At 43.7% G+C, this 22240-nt stretch overlaps 1 protein-coding gene across 7 annotated transcripts in view; it reads right to left on the bottom strand.

The window, feature by feature from the left end:
• SLC38A9 (solute carrier family 38 member 9) overlaps positions 1-22240 on the bottom strand; it is a 93547-nt gene that overhangs the window by 7925 nt on the left and 63382 nt on the right. For 5 of the 7 annotated variants that reach the window (XM_064139950.1, XM_064139954.1, XM_064139951.1 and 2 more), the window contains 3 exons: positions 20778-20891; positions 19070-19218; positions 2502-2591 (listed from right to left, as the gene is read on the bottom strand). In XM_064139950.1, the coding sequence (XP_063996020.1) occupies positions 2502-2591; positions 19070-19218; positions 20778-20891 (353 nt within the window). Of the gene's footprint in view, positions 1-1760; positions 1933-2501; positions 2592-19069; positions 19219-20777; positions 20892-22240 lie in introns of those variants that run through there. The other 2 variants (XM_064139955.1, XM_064139956.1) reach the window with 2 other exon arrangements.

The following is a 22240-nucleotide window of genomic DNA, read 5'->3' as shown; positions in this document are numbered from 1 at the left end:
GCTCTTACAGAAGCTGGTTTTGAATTTTTCACCAATAATGCCAAAATTAATATGAAATTTAAAACTACAAGAGCCAGTATAATGCCCAGCATCCCTGCCATGCTCTGTTTCGAGTAGAAATCCTTGCATGGATTTGGCATTTCAGTTTGGGGCTGGATGACCCTCATGAGAGCAGTAGATAAAGCAGACTCTCGATTGATTGTAACATTATTGACAAAAACTCTTGTAATATCACTAGTAATATTCTCAGTGACACTAAAACCAGCATAACCAAGAATAAAATCACCCCAGCTCCAGAACATGTTTGAAAGCTTAACTTTAGCCTTCTTAAAAACTACATGAAGCAAGAAATAACCAATTTGATCTTTGATCCAGTTGTACACAAAAAACCAGAAAACAGGCCACACAGCAATCCCCACCAAGTACAATAGCTGCTTGATTAGCTTCATCTTAATTCCCAGAGCTAATTTCCACTCACTGAAATATCTAGCCCCACGTTGGGAAAGCCAATATAAAAATGTGATGGTTTGGGGGTTACCCCGCCCCCCCACACTTTTGAATTTGCCCCAGCTAGCTCAGACGGACCCTGGGAATATAGATGAAGCAATTTATTTACAGCTAGCAGAATTTACAAGCAGCTATTTACAATATATACAGTTATATACAATTATATACAGAAATATACAAAGGATAAACAATACAAAAGCACAACTCCCCTCCCAGAAACCTGAGTCCCCAGGAGGGGCTCTCAAATCACCCCAACACCTCCCCCCGGCCCTCTTAACCTTACCCCAGTTCTCAGGAAGAAGAGAGGTGCAGCCAAGAGGTTAGGGAGCAAGGTTAGTAGGAGCAGGGTTAATGAGATGTGACCAGGTCTAAGGCAAAAGCAAGAGTGAGAAACAAAATGGAGAATGTTTTCTTCTTCTTCCCAGAGTTCTCAGCGTGACTGTGAGAGAAGTAGACACAATTGTTTTTCATTTCACTGCCCGTTATCTAGTTCTTCTACCAAAACATTCCAGCTTGCTTCAAACTAGCACAAGTCTCAATACTGTAATTTAAACTTTTTTTTTTCCCCCAAAGTTTCCTGGAGTTTGAGGCACAGGAGAAAAATCACTGTTTCCCACTGTAAGAATTAATACTACTGACATTTCTACTTTCTTTGGGGAAATTTGTCAATGCGCAGTAAAAAAAAGACTGGACACTGCATTCTGTTAGCCATCCTTTACTCTCAAAATTGCAGATCTCATTGCATCGCAGCCATCTAAGGATACATATTAAAGCATGTAAGCATACAAATGCTCTTGAATCTGCAACTTCTCTTTTAATTTATTTCATGAGCTCCTAGAAAAACTGATCTCCAGATCTGAAAAGATCAAGACATCTTCCAACCACAGCAAGTGAAATATTGAACTCTAACTTGCCCCCCACAATCTTCTCATTATTTCCCCCTCTTAGTAAGCTATACTGCAGCCAAATGTGCATTAGCTGACAACCTATTTTATTTCAAATACTTGAATACTCCTTTTAAACTGAGGAAACATCATAAGACAGTGTAACCATTCACAATACAAAAGTAGCCAATACCTAAATTAGATGGTACACAAACAATTTATCAGCAGGAAATTCACTGTTCAAAATGTCTGGTTGCTATGCACAACATGCACAAGTTAGCAGAGGTCAAGATCAGTTTGCAAACAGAGAAATGTAGTTCATGATATTTAATTTGAATCAATAATTATATAATCTCTATTACTGGAACATATTTTCTTTCACTAAAAGGAAAAGGTAGAAATAAAAGGAAATGGAAAAAACCCTCAGAGATCAGCCAGTGAGCCAAAGTAAGTTATTTTGCTACTCTTGACAGACTCGAGCCTCCTCATTTTCATTTTAAAATTGCAGATTTCTATATTTTCAAATACCTCCCTCTTCTGGCTGCAGTATAAAAGATGCAAAATAATAATGAATGACAATGATTACAAACATGGTGGTGTCAAATGTAGAAAGTAAAACTCACTAGGTTGTTCACTCTTTCCCAATTGCAGAAACATTAAGGGTTTGTAGCATGGTAAATGCACAATTTAATTTAGAAGTACAAACTTTATGTCACTTTTCTTTTTGAAATTATTTTCTTTCTTGGATCTTTACTATTGACTTTCAAAACAATTTCAGATGGTATTAACACAAAAGCAACAATTCAGAGAAGCTACAAAATAATTGAGGAACTTTTCTACTGACACCATATTCAAAGTCCTCAGACACAACACCAACAAAACTTGAGGTGCAATCTCAGTCAGCTCAAATACAGAGGCACAAATGGAGGTAGCTGCTTGCCAGAACTTTTAAAAAGTTGATTGTTTATACTTCTAAATCATTACTTACAACCTATAAGCCTCATAAAACACAAAGACAGAATTACTTTTATTCATACTGTTCCTTTTCAGCATCAACAAGCAAACATGCAGCAGCATCACAAGCATGCTCACTGAGCAACCAACACTCACCTTATGATACCTCCTATATTTGGATAAAATCTTGCCATTGCTACACCAGCTCCTACAATTGCTATGTTCAGGACCAGCACATGGAAAATGCTACAGGGAAGTGAGAAAGAGTGTTAAAATCTATGCTTTATTTAGTACGAGATACACTATCCTTCATTTACACCAAAATTTTACTGGTATATGAGTGGTGTATCCATTTGTAGAAATGTACTAACTAATTTCACAGCAAACATAGCATCCACTGAATAGTCAGTGACAAACTCTAATATCCAGCATTTTGACTCAAATTACTCCTAAGGAGTGTATTTGGCAGTTCTGAAAAATACCACATGTGGCACTCAGCAGTCAAGTACTTCACATGGATATTCCAATACCAAAGAAACAATACTGTATAACTAAATTCCCACAAAAAGGAACTAACTTGTTCAGAAAATTATCTGAATTTGTCAAAGTGAACTAACAGAAACGAGAAGAAAGCAAAACATACATTGAGTAGAGAACACTACATAGAGTACTAGAGGGGAAATGGTATCTTAAAACTTCATCTGTAATGCATTTTGATAGAGGAAAAATATTTAGAATGTTGGATGTCATCTAATATGACCTATGTGTTATTTATGCTTGAAGTATCTGTTGAATTTGTTTTTTACAAATAATTTTCTGCTGCTTTCCTTTTCACATTAAGGATGAAACACTTTGAGATTTTCTGTTCTGCAAAAGCAGCTTTTAATGCACCAGGCAAATTCAGTGTCATTATGCCCAGAGCTGACACTCAGGAGATGATCACCATCAGAGACTTTGACAAGTTGGTATATTTTAACATAAGCTAAAGTCAGGAAATAAAACAAGAGCCTGAGATACTTAAATTTGACTTTAAAAAGGCAAAATTAGTATAATTTTGTACACGACATTTGAACAGTGGTACAAGAAATGCACCTCAGAGACTGATGATAGCAGTGGTAATATAGCAGCTGAAATTTTAACAAGAACATAATTGGATATAAACCTGGTATAACCCTAAGAATAAAAAATAAAATCCCAAGAATCAAACTTCTTAGGGAAATAAGGACCAAAGTTTTACTGTTTCTTTAATATTGCTAAGAAAAGAGAATTAAACTGTTGACAAAAAAGGGCTTGCTTCCTCTCTCCCTACACATACAGCAACCTATAAATCTGTCACACAACTGAAGCCAAAAGTTCATGAACACAGAAAATGACTGCACTTTGTCCATTCTTCCTTCTTTTTTTTTTTTCTTTTTCTGAGATTAGTATTTTAGCAGGAGTGATTAAAAAGAATGCAGGATTAGTAATTTAAAACTGTTCTGAAATTTGGGTAAATACTGGATGCTTTAGCATAAAACTTGAAAAAATGTCTAAAGTATTTCATACAGCATGCTTTAAAGAAGTGATTTCGTAGGTCAGAGTTGTTGCTTTTTAATAAGTTAATTCTAGCTTCCTTTAATTTCAAAAGGAAAGTGGTGTGTGTATTTGGTGCGAAATTAAATAGTTTTCATCTTCTTGACCTGGGAAAAATTAATTGGGCTGGGAGAGACGTATGTGTTTCAGCTCAGTTGAAATCAATGGTTTCAAGATGCCAGAGCTTCCAAAACAATTCAGTACTTGCAGAGTAGTATTCTGAAATTTTAGTTGTTACAACTAAGCAGGATCCTCAAGGACAACGACAAAATCAGCAAGGCTGAATCCATCTCTTTTCAAGGCAGAAGGTTACACTTTATCTCTCTACAGGAACATACTCACTCCTTTTACTACCTTTTTGAAAAACCTTGAGTTGTAAGCATGTTAGTGCACAACACATGTTTAACCTGCAAACCCTTTCTTTTACATAGACTTTCATAGTTTAGCTCAGCTCCAAGAGAGTAAAACCCCTCATTCTTAATGGACAGAAAGGCATTATCATTTTAAAAAACCAACCAAACACGTTATCTTTCTGAATAAAGAATAATCTGTTATCTAGGGCTAACAGTAGCTGTATTATTTGGGATATTATGGAAGTTTCATGCAGGAGTGCTCCAAAAGGGACAAGCATTTCTCATAGCCCATGACATTTCAATATGTTCTAAATTGCTCAGTTTTTGCCTGACACTGCCTTACAATACAATTAAAGGTCAGCCATTGTTGCAAAAGAGCGGTAAGAGAAACAATATTTTTGGGGGGCATAACCATACCACCTCTGCTTATTAAGCCTGTAGGAAGAAAAGTATTCAGATGATGTCAGAGATTTGGCCACTTTCTACCTAATCACTCCTCTGGCATACAGTCATTTTCTGAGCAGCATTAGTGTTCCTTCTCATGGTCAGTGGCAGCAGATGAGTGGCCTGTGCCAGGGCTGTACTGTCTGCCTGGGCACAGGTTGAATTGCGTCAATGAGTCTGTACATCACAAAGAGGCACACTTACGATGATCCAAGTGCAGCACTGCCATGGAAGGTCATAATAGGCCTAAACAAGACTTGGCTTGTTCAGACATGTTTTTCTGCTCTTTTGCTCATGGAAGGAGCAACTGTGGGAAAGGAGGACAAAAGGACCTGGTGCTTCCATGTCTGTCCAAACTTGTTTACAGGGTACCTGCACATGTTTATACACTTGTTTGTGCTCTGCCCTAAAGGTAATAGTAAGCCCTGAGTTCACCTAATATGGTTATGTTTGGCAAAGTGTAAGTAAATGAGAATTGCTGGAATTTGCATGGAATCACAGGGCGAACATACACAATAAGCAAGAGAAAAAGCAAACCAGAAAGGTTTAAGTAAGAACTTCAGAAAGGTTACTGTACCTGAAATTGCATTTTCTTCCTGGAAATCTTACTCAAGCGACATTGATCAAAAGACTACGAATCACAGCAATTAAGAAGCATGAGAGAAGGTAGGTGAAACGCGGATAACTAAACATGCATGCAAACAGCAGAAATGTATTTCATTGCATAAGGTGACACGCATCTTTGGAAGAACTGTCAGATCTACTGGGCTACCATGGAATAAAGGGAGGACATCCTTTCGAGAAAGCCAAGTGATTTCTGCCTATCAACTTATTTAACCTCTCGGAAGAACAAATATGTTAAGAAGTTTTAAAATAACAGTTCTCTGATTTGTACAATGCATTTTATGCACAGCATACAATTACTCAAGGAAATTATCTGTATCACTGTAGCCAAGAGCCAGTAACAATTATTAAAAAAAAACAAACCTTTATGTACATGTAACAAGATAAGTCCCAGTAGATAAACCACATGCCTCTGGCCCTAAGATACCCATTAAACAACACCACTGCAAACATATCTCACTTCAGAAGAATAAGTAATTTGCCAATACATGGTATTTTGGCATTCTTTTGCAACACCTAAGAGAGAAGAGAATGAACAGTTCCTTGAGTTTTGTGTCAGTACATAACTTTCTCTGTTGTAGTCTGTACAGTAGCAAACATTTTGCAAAATGAAAAAAGGAATTAGGATGCCTTGTCTTGTCTCTATGTTTTTTGTAAGAAGCACAGAAAGCCTAGAGGCTTTGTGATGATGCCTGTCAGAAGGCTATCCAGCATGTCTATGCACATACTTTGTTTTAAGATAGCCAGATACAGGAGACTGATACTGATACATGAGAGGAAGGAGAATCCTCATTCTTACAAGCAATGGGGCTTTTGCTCTCCTCTTGACTGCTGGAGGACATTGTTGTGGTAGGCCTGATAGGCCCAAAATAGGCTTATACATGTCCTGCCTTGCCTAGGCATGTTTTTCTGCTCCACCAGAGACAAGCACAGGAAAAAGACAAAAAAGAACTCAGGCCACTGACTCTGGCCTGCTCAGGGTCCTGTGGTAAGGTACACACACTTAGCTTGTGCCTACTTCGTGCAAGGCCTGTGCTTTCCCCAAATTTGGGTAAAAGTGAGCCTGTGGCTTTGCCTAATATGGTAAGGTTTGGCTAACTGCCATCCTGATCGGGTCTTCTGTGTCCAAAGGGCAATTAATCTCAGCCTACATTGCTAAAAGGAGATATGCAGGTAAACAACATGCTTTGCTTCCCTGCTTTTGCTCCTCTGCTTTCTCTGCTGTGCTCAGCCATGCTCTGCTGTTGCCTGCTCCAATTGCCTACTGCCTTATTGTTTGCCTGGTAAACTCCACTGCCACGAGTTACCAGGAGCAGACCTTGGATGCCTGCACTGGCCTATGTGGTCAGTGTGACACCATGCTGAGACTGCATGACATCCTGCCTCTACACCTGAAAGTCCTACTTACAAGTCCTGGACATATATACAGATAATCCAGAAGAAGCCAGGAGAACAAGGTCAGAGATTGCCTCTCTCCCCAGAAGCCTGGAAGAATTAAGTCTCAATGTCTGACAAGACAGAGTCCCCTGAAAGCATTTGGGCACTGTCTGGACTGTGGCTAAGCCCCATGAATTGGGTAATAATAATTTGTGAGTAAATGCTTAAATGCCTTTCTGTAATTCTCCATTGCCTTCTGCCACGAGCAGAAAGACCTCCTTGAGTCCATATACTGGGCAAGTGGCATCTTCTCTTCCAGTTCAACAGGAATCTTCTCTTTCAGTTCAGTTAATGTTTATATATTTTGCTGGTTATTACTAGATCTAGATATTATCCATAGAATGTTTCCATGACCATGTAAGAACCTGAAGGCACAGGAGCAGGCAGTGCCACTGAGCCGGAAGATGAGCTGACAAGCGAGGCAGCCAGACTGGATGGGCAGGGAGCTGCTGAAGGAATTAAAGATTAAAAAGAGAGTGTATCACCTATGGAAAAGAGCAGAGGTGTTCCAGGAAAAGTTCAAGGAAGTTGCTAGGTCTTGTAGAGGAAAAATTAGAGAGGCAAAAGCCCACTTGGAGCTCAGGCTGGCCACGGCTGTCAAGAAGAATAAAAAATGTTTCTTCAAATACATGAATGGCAAGAGAAGGGCCAAGGACAACCTCCAGTCCTTATTAGATAGAGAGAGGAATATAGTGACAAAGGATGAGGAAAAGGCACAGGTGCTTAACACATTCTTTGCCTCAATCTTCACTAGTGGGACAGGTTGTCTCCAGGACAGCTGGACTCCTGAAGTGGTGGATGGAGTCAGGGACCAGTATAGCCCGCCTCTAATCCATGAGGAAGCAGTAAGGGACCTGCTGCATCATTTGGATCCTCACAAGTCCATGTGACTGGATAGGATCCACTCTAGGGTGCTGAGAGAGCTGGCAGATGAGCTGGCCAAGCCACTCTCCATCATTTATCAGCAGTCCTGGCTCACTGGAGAGGTCCCCGAAGACTGGAAGCTGGCCAATGTGATTCCCATACACAAGAAGGGTCGTAAGGAGGAGCCAGAAAACTACAGACCTGTGAGCCTGACCTCAGTGCCAGGCAAAGTCATGGAACAGGTCATCTTGGGTGCCATCACAAAGCACCTAGAGGATGGCTAAGGGATCAGGCCCAGCCAGCATGGGTTTAGGAAGGGCAGGTCCTGCCTCACTAACCTGATCTCCTTTTATGATCAGGTTACCTGCCTGGTGAATGTGGGGAAGGCTGTGGATGTAGTCTACTTGGACTTCAGCAAAGCCTTTGACACTGTCTGCCACAAGAAGCTCCTAGTCAAGCTGGCAGCTCATGGCTTGGACAGATTCACTCGGTGCTGGGTCAAGAACTCACTGGATGGCTGAGCCCAGAGAGTGGTGGTGAATGGTGCCACATCCAGTTGGCAGCCAGTCACTAGTGGTGTTCCCCAAGGATCAGTGCTGGGCCCCGTCCTGTTCAATATCTTTTTTGATGACCTGGACGAGGGGATTGAGCCCATCTTCAGTAAGTTTGCAGATGACACCAAGCTAGGAGCAGGTGTTGATCTGTTGGAAGGTAGGAGAGCCCTGCAGAGAGACCTGGACAGGCTGGATAGGTGGGCAGAAGCCAATGGGATGAGATTTAACAAGGCGAAGTGCAGGATTCACACAGCCTGGTTCGGCAGGAGAGCAGGACCGAGGCTAGCTCAGCTGAAACGCGCTTTCTCGAAGCCTTTTTTCTCCTCCATTTTGAGGCTCTCTCGATCTGAGGAGCCCAGAGGGAGGCAGGGAGTGGCAGGCAGGGAGCGGCAGGCAGGCACTAAGTGCTCACAGGAAGGTGAGTCAGAGGGCGGTGCCTGGCGAGCGGCAGATTTAAACAAGGTGCGGCAGAGGGCTCTGCTGAGCACAGCGCAGCGTGCGCTGCTGGAAAAAGAAACAAACAAAAAAAAACACCACACCTAACAACTCCCATCAGACCTTCAGGAAAGCAGGTCCAAGCTGTAAAATACTTGTAAAACTGTGGGCACCCAAACAGAGCCCACCTGTAGGAATGCAGGCATCCAGACGAGTGGATGTGAGGAGTGCTGGAGCCTGGCACTCGAATTCGAGGGAGACACAGGCATTGGCTGCATTCAGTGTGAGCAGATTAATAGTCTGCTTAACCTGGTGGCTGAACTCAAGGGAGAGGTGGAACGCCTGAAGGCTGAAAGTGAATGTAAAAGAGGGCAACATGCTCTGCAGTCCCCCTTGCCAGAGGTAGATGAACGGAGCAACCAAGGAGAATGGATGCAGGTGCCTGCCAGAAGGGGCAAGGGAAAACCCTTCCAGCCATCTTCACATCCCGAGCTGCCCTTGCATAACAGATATAGGGCACTAGAGGTTGAGGATGAGGTGATCCTGGAGCAGGCAGAAGCATCACCGGCTGGGAGGGCAACTGAGACAAATCAGTTGCCCCCTCGCACCAGAACAAGTACCCAGAAGAAAAAGAGGAGGGTAATTGTTATTGGTGATTCCCTTCTGCAGGGAACAGAGGGCCCCATATGCCGGCCAGACCCCTTCCACAGGGAGCTCTGCTGCCTCCCTGGAGCCCGGGTCAGGGATGTTACCAGGAGGCTGCCTACTGCAGTGCAGCCCTCTGATTACTATCCCTTATTAGTTATACAGGCAGGGAATGATGAGATTAATAACAGAGGGCTAAAAGCTATCAAAAGGGACTTTAAGACACTGGGGAAAGCAGTTGAGGGAGCAGGGGCACAGGTAATCTTTTCATCTATGCCCTTAGTTACAGGCTGGAATACAGAGAAGAATAGGGAAGTGTATTTCATGAACAAGTGGCTCAGAGGTTGGTGCCTCCAACATAACTTTGGATTCTTTGATCTTGGGGAACTTCATCTTGCCACAGGTCTGCAATCAGCAGATGGGATACAACTATCACAGAAGGGGAGAAGGACCCTGGCACATAAGCTGTCTGGGCTTGTTAAGAGGGCTTTAAATTAGAATGGAAGGGGGAGGGGGTTAAACATGACAGCACCAGAGATAAATCAAAGGGAATTGAGGATGGTAGGCTAGAGCTAGGGGTAAAAGCAGCAGCCCAGATGAAGTGCATGTACGCTAATGCATGCAGTATGGGTAACAAACAAGAGGAGCTGGAAGCTCTGGTGCTGGAGGAAAACCATGATATTGTCGCCATCACTGAAATGTGGTGGGATGGCTCACATGATTGGTGTGCTGTAATCAATGGCTACAGATTCTTCAGGAGAGACAGGCAAGGAAGAAAGGGCAGGGGAGTGGCTCTGTATATTAAGGATGCACTGGATGTCATGGAGGTAGAAATCAAGGATGATCAAGTTGAGTCATTATGGGTGAGACTTAAGGCGAAGGCCAACAAGACTGATATCCTGGTTGGAGTCTGTTACAGACCACCCAATCAGGAAGAAGAGGTTGATTTATTACTCTTTAAGCAACTGGAGGCTACCTCAAGATCACCTGCCCTTGTTCTGGTGGGCGACTTTAACCTAGCAGACATCTGCTGGGACTTAAACACTGCAGAGAAGAAGCAGTCTAGGTTTCTGCAGTGTGTGGAAGACAACTTCCTATCCCAGCTGTTACGTGAGCCTACCAGGGGGGCAGCCCTGCTTGACCTGCTGCTCACAAATAGAGAGGGGCTGGTGGGGGATGTGGTGGTTGGAGGCTGCCTGGGGCCCAGTGACCACGAAATGATAGAGTTTTCAATACATGGAGAAACCAGGAGGGGCATCAACAGAACCTCCACGCTGGACTTCCGAAGGGCAGACTTCAGCCTATTTAAGCAACTAATTCAGAAAGTTTCTTGGGAAATAGCCCTTGAAAACAAAGGGGTCCAGGAAGGTTGGACCTGCTTCAAGAAAGAACTACTGAAGGCACAGGAGCAGGCAGTGCCACTGAGCTGGAAGACGAGCCGATGAGGGAGGCAGCCAGACTGGATGGGCAGGGAGCCACTGAAGGAATTAAAGATTAAAAAGAGAGTGTATCACCTTTGGAAGAGAGGGGAGGTGTCCCAGGAGAAGTTCAAGGAAGTTGCTAGGTCTTGTAGAGGAAAAATTAGAGAGGCAAAAGCCCACTTGGAGCTAAGGCTGGCCACGGCTGTCAAGAAGAACAAAAAATGTTTCTTCAAATACATGAATGGCAAGAGAAGGGCCAAGGACAACCTCCAGTCCTTATTAGATAGGGAGGGGAACATAGTGACAAAGGATGAGGAAAAGGCACAGGTGCTTAACACATTCTTTGCCTCAATCTTCAATAGTCGGAGAGGTTGACTCCAGGACAGCTGGACTCCTGAAGTGGTGGATGGAGTCAGGGACCAGTACAGTCCCCCTCTAATCCATGAGGAAGCAGTAAGGGACCTGCTGCGTCATTTGGATCCTCACAAGTCCATGGGACTGGATAGGATCCACCCTAGGGTGCTGAGAGAGCTGGCAGATGAGCTGGCCAAGCCACTCTCCATCATTTATCAGCAGTCCTGGCTCACTGGAGAGGTCCCCAAAGACTGGAAGCTGGCCAATATGATACCCATTCACAAGAAGGGTCGTAAGGAGGAGCCAGAAAACTACAGACCCGTGAGCCTGACCTCAGTGCCAGGCAAAGTCATGGAACAGGTCATCTTGGGTGCCATCACAAAGCACCTAGAGGATGGCTAAGGGATCAGGCCCAGCTAGTATGGGTTTAGGAATGGCAGGTCCTGCCTCACTAACCTGATCTCCTTTTATGATCAGGTTACCTGCCTGGTGAATGTGGGGAAGGCTGTGGATGTAGTCTACTTGGACTTCAGCAAAGCCTTTGACACTGTCTGCCACAAGAAGCTCCTAGTCAAGCTGGCATCTCATGGCTTGGACAGATTCACTCTGTGCTGGATCAAGAACTGGCTGGATGGCAGAGCTCAGAGAGTGGTGGTGAATGGTGCCACATCCAGATGGCAGACAGTCTCTAGTGGTGTTCCCCAAGGATCAGTGCTGGGCCCAGTTCTGTTCAATATCTTTATTGATGACCTGGATGAGGGGATTGAGTCCGGCATCAGTAAGTTTGCAGATGACACCAAGCTAGGAGCAGGTGTTGATCTGTTGGAAGGTAGGAGAGCCCTGCAGAGGGACCTGGCCAGGCTGGATGGGTGGGCAGAGTCCAATGGGATGAGACTTAACAAGGCCAAGTGCAGGATTCTGCACTTTGGCCACAACAACCCCAAGCAGGCTGGGGACTGAGTGGCTGAGGAGCAGTCAGGAGGAAAGGGACCTGGGGGTACTGATAGATAGTAAGCTGAAGATGAGCCAGCAGTGTGCCCAGGTGGCCAAGAGAGCCAGTGGCATCCTGGCCTGCATCAGGAACAGTGTGGCCAGTAGGACAAGGGAGGTTATTCTTCCCCTGTACTCAGCACTGGTCAGGCCACACCTTGAGTACTGTGTCCACTTCTGGGCCACTCAATTCAAGAAGGATGTTGAGGTGCTGGAACATGTCCAGAGAAGGGCAACAAAGCTGGTGAGGGGCCTGGAGCACAAATCCTATGAGGAGAGGTTGAGGGAGCTGGGCCTGTTTAGCCTGGAGAAGAGGAGGCTCAGGGGTGATCTTATTACTGTCTACAACTACCTGAAAGGGCATTGTAGCCAGGTGGGAGGTGGCCTCTTCTCCCAGGTAACCAGCAATAGAACAAGGGAACACAGTCTCAAGTTGTGCCAGGGTAGGTATAGGGTGGATATTAGGAAGAAGTTCTTCACAGAGAGAGTGATTTCCCATTGGAATGGGCTGCCCAGGGAGGTGGTGGAGGCACCGTCCCTGGGGGTCTTCAAGAAAAGACTGGATGAGGCACTTAGTGCCATGGTCAAGTTCATTGGATAGGGCAGGGTGATAGGTTGGACTGGATGATCTTGGAGGTCTCTTCCAACCTGGCTGATTCTATGATTCTTTGATTCTATAATATTATTAAAATTAGTGGCCAGGGGTGGCAAGAATTTGGAATATCAAAATTAATAAACAGTATTAATTTTTTGAAAAATAAAATTTTGCATCAATTAATTTCCCCTCCACAACAGACATGGATTGATACTATTTCCTTTATGCTTCAGACAAGCAAGTTGCCACTGTTTGGATGATCCCTGACATGAGAACTGGGAGAAGAAAAAGTTATGTAGCATCTGTTGAAGTCTTTAAGTTTGGAAATGATGAGCTGCTTCATCATGCAAGACTACAAGTTAGCAGGACATGCTATGGAAAAGCACAACAAAGCACTGCTAGTAGAAAAACAGCATGTCAAAGTATCTAAAAAAGCATGGGAAAGAAGACATGAATCATAGAATTGTCAGGGCTAGAAAGGACATCAAGAATCATCTAGCTGCAATTCCCTTGCCATGTTTAGGGATACCCCATACTATATCAGGTTGCTTAAAGCCCCATCCAGCCTGGCCTCCAAAACATCTTCCAGGGATGGGGCTTCCACCACCTCCCTGGGTAACCTGGTCCAGTGTCTCACCACCCTCATGGTGAAGAACTTCTTTGTAACAACCAGTCCAAATCTACCCACTTCTAGCTTTGCTCCATTCCCCCTAGCCCTATTACTACCTGATGCCCTAAAAAGTCCCTCACTAGCTTTCTTGTAGGCTCCCTTAAGATACTGGATGGCCACAATAAGGTGTCCTTGGAGTCTTGCCCTCTCCCAGCTGAACAGCCTCAACTCTCTCAGTCTGTCTCGTTATGAGAGGTGCTCCAGTCCACAGGAAAGGTGTTTGTCTTCAGACAAGATATGCTCCCCTGGAGTAAATGGTTTCTTATTATGACCCAGTTTTAATCCATGGTCTACCAGTCAAAACCAGGATATGAAACAGGGTGCTGCTCTTGATAGAGATTGCCTTAGATTAGATCAATTGTCAAGACTTACAAACTAGCAAACTTCATTATATCCAATGAAAGACAGTAAAGAAAAAGGAGTTACAGCAAAGAATCAGATTGATCTTAGCAATACACAGTATCACAGTATCACCAGGGTTGGAAGAGACCTCACAGATCATCAAGTCCAACCCTTTACCACAGAGCTCAAGGCTAGACCATGGCACCAAGTGCCACGTCCAATCCTGCCATGAACAGCCCCAGGGATGGCGACTCCACCACGTCCCCGGGCAGCCCATTCCAGTGTCCAATGACTCACTCAGTGAAGAACTTTCTCCTCACCTCAAGCCTAAATTTCCCCTGGCGCAGCCTGAGGCTGTGTCCTCTCGTTCTGGTGCTGGCCACCTGAGAGAAAAGAGCAACCTCCCCCTGGCCACAACCACCCTTCAGGTAGTTGTAGACAGCAATAAGGTCACCCCTGAGCCTCCTCTTCTCCAGGCTGAACAATCCCAGCTCCCTCAGCCTCTCCTCGTAGGGCTTGTGCTCGAGGCCTCTCACCAGCCTCGTCACCCTTCTCTGGACATGCTCAAGCATCTCAACGTCCCTCTTAAACTGGGGGGCTGTCATGGAGAGTAGCAAAAGCTCTCTCAGCTTTTGCTATATTGTGTAGTTTCTAATGCCTCACATTAAAAGCCAGGAGCATCGAAAAACCAAAACAATCTTTCAGTCCCATGGGAAGATTTCTCCCTAGGGTAAGTGAAAGGTAAACACTGGCCATGTTTCCCTTTCACTTGGCCTTGCTTTCCAGACAACAGGGTATTGTTTTGGTTAGTAGTAACGACTTTCTCAAGCCTGCCCAACACCTGCAGGTGGGCTGGCTTGAGGAGTGGTCTTTATATTGTTTAAGGTAATGTTATCCAATTGTATAAGTTGCTTACTGTTTTTTACCAATGTATGTGAACAACGTAAAAGTGATCTGAATGGTGGGCAAGTCCTATTTGAACATTATAAAAATGGTGGACAGGCCAGGATCGGGGTGCGCCCTCGCCCTTGCCCTTGCCTTCTGGGTTTTTCCAGCCTTTCTGGTTTTTTCCCGTCCTTCTGGACCTCATCCTCGCTCCTGTCCTTCCTCGAACTTCTAACAACAACAAACTGCTTGCCGATCTAGCCTCGCCTCGGGCGGACACGCCGAGCCGCAGAGGCAGGAAGCCTGCACATGCCTGGACCCTCACCGGGAGAAAGGGACTCCCTACCAAGCTACAGACTGTGAGTAGCTGACGAACTATTAACTCAAACCAGAGACTCAAAGAACTCTCTTTAAACATCATAGACTCTTTAATTTGCCATTTTCGGAAATGTTACTTTGACCTCGATCGAAAGTATTCACAAGGGTGGTGTAGTTTCGGGAAAAGGGAATTCGCATTTTTGCAATAAATCACTGATAAAATAGTCAACGCCTCGCGTATTTTCCCCATAAACTCTGCCGCGAAACTGCGTTCCACGACAGGGGCCCAGAACTGAACACAGTACTCAAGGTGTGGTCTAACCAGTGCAGAGTACAGGGGCAGAATGACCTCCCTGCTCCTGCTGACCACACCATTCCTGATGCAGGCCAGGATGCCATTGGCTCTCTTGGCCACCTGGGCACACTGCTGGCTCATGTTCAGGTAGGTATCAATCAGCACCCCCAGATCCCTCTCTGTTTGGCTGCTCTCCAGCCACTTGACCCCAGCTTGTATTTCCGCATGGGGTTGTTGTGGCCAAAGTGCAGCACCCTGCACTTTGAGCTATTGAACGCCATCCCTTTGGACTCTGCCCATCTGTCCAGGAATACCGCCATTGCCAGGAAATAAAAAGTATCTGACAGCCTGGTAAGTACATGTGTTTCAAGGCTGTTCAATCAACAGCCAGGATTAAGATTCATCCATCCAGAATTTCAAGTGCTCCACCTAGTAATTAATTTGCTATCTACTAACTCCATTAATAGCAGTAGCAGATATACACACAACTGCTTGTATGTAAAAGCCCAGATTCTAGTATTAGCAAGCTTCTGGTTCGCTTTCAGTTACTGTGAAACCCATGACACATCCCTATGGTTTAATTCAAGGCTTAAAAATGAAGACATTAGCATGTGAAAAATTTACAATGGGAACTTGGTCCAAATGAGGATGTGGTTTTGTGGCGGTGGCATTTGTTATTTTGGGTTTGTTTTCTTTTTCGATTTTGTGGGTTTTTTTTGAAAGACAGACATAATTGTACAATCATATCTGAAAGGTAAATTTATAACATTGTCTCAACTGCAAAGAAAACAATATAGGAAGGATGCAACCTTGGATATAAATGTGATTTATCAAACCAAATCACAGAGCTAAGAAAAGGCAAGACTGCCAACAGAGATTCAATATGAATTTAGCACACAATCCAATGTGCTATATAAATAGATGGATATACCAACAGTGCACACCCCTAAATCCAACTTTCACTACCTGAAAATTAGAACAGGGAAAAAAAAAAGACAAATGTACAGAATCAGTCACAAAATACAAGTTGGGTTTGTATTTAAAAAAAAGAAAATCTTCTCTGAGAACAGCAAACCCACACTTTTTCTTTTTCTCCTGCTTCAACCTTCTGGTTCCTTAGTTACACAGACATTTTCTCCAGTCAAGTGACTGGAAATATTCCCCTCCATATAAACATCCTTTGCACATATCCAGGAACTAAAACTTGGATCTCTGCAGGTCAGCCTTCCTACCTGCTCAAGAACCAGACATTGAAGACTTTGATAAAACAAGGTGAGTGTACACAATTCACTCACAATTCAAGGTGAGTGTACACTGTTCATTTCCCTATGCAAGCGCCATAAAATTTAATAATTCTGGATAGGTCCTTCAGAATGGATCAAAGGCTCCTGCAGTGAGACATCAGTTTATTTTACTGCTGTTTGTTTGGCTCCATTGCAAACTGTTTCCCCACAAAGAAGCAGCTCTAGAAAAAACTCAGAATACTGTTGTTTTTTCCTAGAAAGGTGATACAGGCATAGTGCTGCTAATGGACCTTTGTCAACTTTAGCTACTGGTGAGAACCAGTCATTAGAAGAGGTATAGGCTGGACGTTAGGAAGAAGTTCTTAACAGAGAGAGTGACTGGCATTGGAATGGGCTGCCAAGGGCGGTGGTGGTGTCGCTGTCTGTGGAGGTGTTCAGGAAAGGACTGGATGAGGCACTTAGTGCCATGCTCTAGTTGACTGGATAGGGCTGAGTGATAGGTTGGACTGGATGATCTTGGAAGTCTCTTCCAACTTGGCTGATTCTATGATTCTGTATTTCACAAGAGGTAGTGAATGTTTACTGTGCCTCAGAGATAGGACCTGTGCTTAATAGCAGTCTTTATAGAATAGCAGGCTGACCTTTCTGGTTATTAAATGCACAGCAGCCAGAGCTTGTGAGTTTAACCAACAAATTTTCCTGTTATATTTGAGATCCTGGCCTGCATCAGGAATAGTGTGGCCAGTAGGACAAGGGAGGTTATTCTTCCCCTGTACTCAGCACTGGTCAGGCCACACCTTGAGTACTGTGTCCACTTCTGGGCCCCTCAATTCAAGAAGGATGTTGAGGTGCTGGAACATGTCCAGAGAAGGGCAACAAAGCTGGTGAGGGGCCTGGAGCACAAATCCTATGAGGAGAGGTTGAGGGAGCTGGGCCTGTTTAGCCTGGAGAAGAGGAGGCTCAGGGGTGATCTTATTACTGTCTACAACTACCTGGAGGGGCATTGTAGCCAGGTGGGGGTTGGCCTCTTCTCCCAGGTAACCAGCAATAGAACAAGGGGACACAGTCTCAAGTTGTGCCAGGGTAGGTATAGGGTGGATGTTAGGAAGAAGTTCTTCACAGAGAGAGTGATTTCCCATTGGAATGGGCTGCCCAGGGAGGTGGTGGAGGCACTGTCCCTGGGGGTCTTCAAGAAAAGACTGGATTAGGCACTTAGTGCCATAGTCTGGTTGATTGGATAGGGCAGGGTGATAGGTTGGACTGGATGATCTTGGAGGTCTCTTCCAACCTGGCTGATTCTATGATTCTATGATTCTATATCTGTAATACTAGGGAGGGAGACAGTCATACTACCTTACCACTATAACTTAGAGTGATATATATGTCTTCCTAGAAATAAATTTTGACTTCTCAGAAACTTTAAATACCTTCCATAAGGAGTCTTAAAAAATAAGATAGGGGAGGGAAAGCACTAAAGTGAGTGAAGCTATCCTGGAGAAAAGAACCAAACAAGTATCTGCATCATCATATTAGTTATATCATGAAGGCTTAAAACAGCAACTCGGAATTAACCTGAAAAAGAGTTATGAAGCCATAGGCCTAGGAGAAGGCATGAGGGAAATGAAAACCATTCTGACTGGGGAGTAACTGGTGGGAGGAAATAGGAAGAGGCACATTCACAGAATAAATTGGTCATAGCTATTTCCCAGTGGCTGTGAAAGCCATGTTTAGCACTTAAATCAGTGGCCTTGTTTCCAGCTGTTACTTGCAACAGTTCCTAAAATTTACTCAATGTTGAAGTGTGTATGATTTAGCATTAAAAAAGCAGACTCTTATTTCACTGTCTAATTTTAGACATCCCTTTTCTGGATCTTCTTATACCTATTTTAGGATCCAAAATAAACCTGAAACTTTGAACATTTTTCCAGACCTCTATGCTACTGCTGATGCCACAGAGGAAATCCACGTTTCTTCCTGGTATAATTTTTTCCTTTGTTCCACAACAGTAATTCACAAAATAAAATAAGCAACTGAGAGATAAATGTCAAATTCTCAACTGTGACAATATTCCAAATATAAACATCCTAGGTTTTATTTAAGACAACCCAACAAACAACATATCAAATCAAGCAACTAAACTGAAATCTGGATCAGCTCCCCTGGAGTTCAGACAGGTACAAATGCTGAGGTGTGTCTCATCTCTGAAATTAGCATGTGAAAAGCTACATTTGTAAGCACAGAAGCAACCTAGATAACACAGCTAACAACTCAGTAAATACTTGCTGTCTTAAAACAAATGAATGATTTCTGACTATGCACAATCAAAACACATATGGCACCTTAACAGGGTAAAATTTGCAGCGTATATCCTTTGTGGCTGATTATTTGTTTCTGGACTGGACTATTTTTATTTTCATGTATAACTTTTCTTTTGTCATATAAATGCCTAACACAATGGAACTGTGTCAACAGAATTCCTGTTTGACAAAATGAAGAGATAATGAGCAGACAACATTAATTTGCATGCCTATTCCCATCTGATTCTAGAAATGCTGCAAAATTAGCTTTTGAAATGTACCAAATGCAGCAAAGGAAAACGCCAAAAGCTCAGCCAAATTTATGACAGCAGAAGGCCATTTAAGCAAAGGGCACCAAGATCTGATCAAGGAGTAGACTTTGTACCTTGGGTGAGTATTTCCAAAAAACTGTCGTAACAGCTGAACTCGCACCAGGTAGCCCAACAGTGGGTATACAGTCATCATCTGGAACAGCAGGAATATTCTTGCAACAAATGACATGATGTCATTGCTGGGAAAGTTATCTAGAAAATTCTAAGCATAGGAATAACATGGCTTGATTACATTATCTGACTATTTTTAATGGTCGTGTGCAAGGAAAAAAAGAGATAAAATCCAAGCAAATATAAATGCTAAATGAAGTTTATAACATGAAATACTGTTTCCCTCTTCCATAATTGCCTTGCCACCAAATACCAGATGATGTTTTGATATTACAGCACTGATGTCAGTGGATGGGGCCAATCTCTTTTTGGTGGTGCAGAGTAATAAGACAGAGAACAAACACAGAACTTTAGAGGTTGGAAACAATGGATATAAACTTGACCACAGAAGGTTTCACCTCAACATGAGGAGAAACTTCTTTACAGCAAGGATGAAAGACCACTTGAACAGCCTGCCCAAGAGGATTGTGAAGTCTCCTTCTCTGGAGGCTTTCAAAACCCATCTGGATGTATTCCTGTGCAGACCACCTGGGTGATCCTGCTTTTGCAGGGAGTTGAACTCAATGATTTCCGGGGATGCCTTCCAACCTCTAACATTGTGTGACTCTGTGTTTCTTGTTAGCACTAAAAGTAATGTTATTTTTTAAACTTCTGAACATCCATAAATAATCAAGGCTGTGGAAGGGCAACCTTATTTTTTAGGCATATGAATTCACATACTCCTATTACACATTATAGCTAGATCAGAAAACTGGATTACAGAAATGAGGAAAGGATCAGATACTACATGTGAGAACACCTGAAATACCATGAAAATATATAAATGGCTTCTTAAACAGGATAACTATAGAAAATAAATGAGAAGAAAACATTTCACCCCATGAAGTTTTTTCAAATGGTTTAAAAAAATCACTTCATGGTTAAATAACTACTATTTCTAACTAACCTACATTCACAGGAAGCCTTTAAATGCTGCCTCATTGCTAAATGTTATGCAACAGACATGGAACAGCTGGCATTAAATGGATCACAAATGATAACTCTTATCTTTAAAGTAATTTAGGGTGTGGAATCAGCCTTCCCTATAAGCAGATAAAGTTTAATACCCTTCACAAGGTGTTTCATGTGGTGGCATTATCTAAAGAATTCTACTGACAAGGCTCATCATAGTGTTAAGGCTCCAAACCTATCCATAGCAAGGACTGCTATCTAAATAAGCTTGCATTTGCATTATATTTCTCTTTTCTGGAGTACCTGCAACCAGTCCCAATGGGTAGGACTAGTTGCTGCGCACAGAACTAAACATAAACATCATCCTTTTCAGGCTCAAAGAATCTGAAGAAATTAAAACCCTTGACTGTTCATTTTTTAATTTTAATCCCTTCTTCATCACTTTAACAAAGTATTTATTAAACGTTTAGTTTTTACAGAACCACTGGCAACCACACATAAATATAAATAGGATAACACAAACACTGTTCATCTGCTTGTGGCAGTCTCCATGAGGCATTAGCCAACTGACCAGAGTCAAGGACAGTTGTGTCTGCCAGGGTGAGTCATGAAGCATGAAGCAGTAGCCACAGCATTTTTAAAAAATACATGTTTATTGAAAGATCAAGGATAAATATATACTATAGTAAAATATCTCACCTGTTCAATACATTCTTTGGACAGTGGTGGAGAAGGAAAAGATGCAAAAATTATCACTCCAACATACAGATATGTTAATCCCACCAGGAAGTATGCAATAGAGAGGTCTCTTACCTAGGGAAAAAAGAAACACAAAAAAATCTTATTTTGGCCAGCACAAAATTATCACCTTGAGAAGATTTCATAGAATCATAGAATCATAGAATCATAGAATCAACCAGGTTGGAAGAGACCTCCAAGATCATCGAGTCCAACCTATCACCCAGCCCTAGCCAGTCAACTAGACCATGTCACTGAGTGCCTCATCCAGTCTTTTCTTGAAGACCCCCAGGGACGGTGCCTCCACCACCTCCCTGGGCAGCCCATTCCAATGGGAAATCACTCTCTCTGTGAAAAACTTCTTCCTAACATCCAGCCTATACCTACCCTGGCACAACTTGAGACTGTGTCCCCTTGTTCTATTGCTGGTTACCTGGGAGAAGAGGCCAACCCTCACCTGGCTACAATGTCCCTTCAGGCAGTTGTAGACAGTAATAAGATCACCCCTGAGCCTCCTCTTCTCCAGGTTAAACAGGCCCAGTTCCCTCAGCCTCTCCTCATAGGATTTGTGTTCCAGGCCCCTCACCAGCTTCGTTGCCCTTCTCTGGACATGTTCCAGTACCTCAACATCTTTCTTGAATTGAGGGGCCCAGAACTGGACACAGTACTCAAGGTGTGGCCTGACCAGTGCTGAGTACAGGGGAAGAATAACCTCCCTTGTCCTACTGGCCACACTGTTCCTGATGCAGGCCAGGATGCCATTGGCTCTCTTGGCCACCTGGGCACACTGCTGGCTCATCTTCAGCCTACTATCTATCAGTACCCCCAGGTCCCTTTCCTCCTGGCTGCTCTCCAGCCACTCAGTCCCCAGCCTATAGCGCTGCTTGGGGTTATTATGTCCGAAGTGCAGAACCCTGCACTTGGCCTTGTTAAATCTCATCCCATTGGCCTCTGCCCACCCATCCAGCCTGGCCAGGTCCCTCTGCAGGGCTCTCCTACCTTCCAACAGATCAACACCTGCTCCTAGCTTGGTGTCATCTGCAAACTTACTGATGCCGGACTCAATCCCCTCATCCAGGTCATCAATAAAGATATTGAACAGGACTGGGCCCAGTACTGATCCTTGGCGGACACCACTAGTGACTGGCTGCCAACTGCATGTGGCACCATTCACCACCACTCTCTGAACTCTGCCATCCAGCCAGTTCTTGATCCAGCACAGAGTGAATCTGTCCAAACCATGAGCTGCCAGCTTGGCTAGGAGCTTCTTGTGGCAGACAGTGTCAAAGGCTTTGCTGAAGTCCAAGTAGACTACATCCACAGCCTGCCCCACATTCACCAGGCGGGTAACCTGATCATAAAAGGAGATCAGGTTGGTGAGGCAGGACCTGCCCATCCTAAACCCATGCTGGCTGGGCCTGATC

This window comes from Pogoniulus pusillus, chromosome Z (assembly GCF_015220805.1).
Source record: "Pogoniulus pusillus isolate bPogPus1 chromosome Z, bPogPus1.pri, whole genome shotgun sequence".
Taxonomy (NCBI): domain Eukaryota; kingdom Metazoa; phylum Chordata; class Aves; order Piciformes; family Lybiidae; genus Pogoniulus; species Pogoniulus pusillus.
This window is presented reverse-complemented; position numbering and strand designations above follow the sequence as displayed.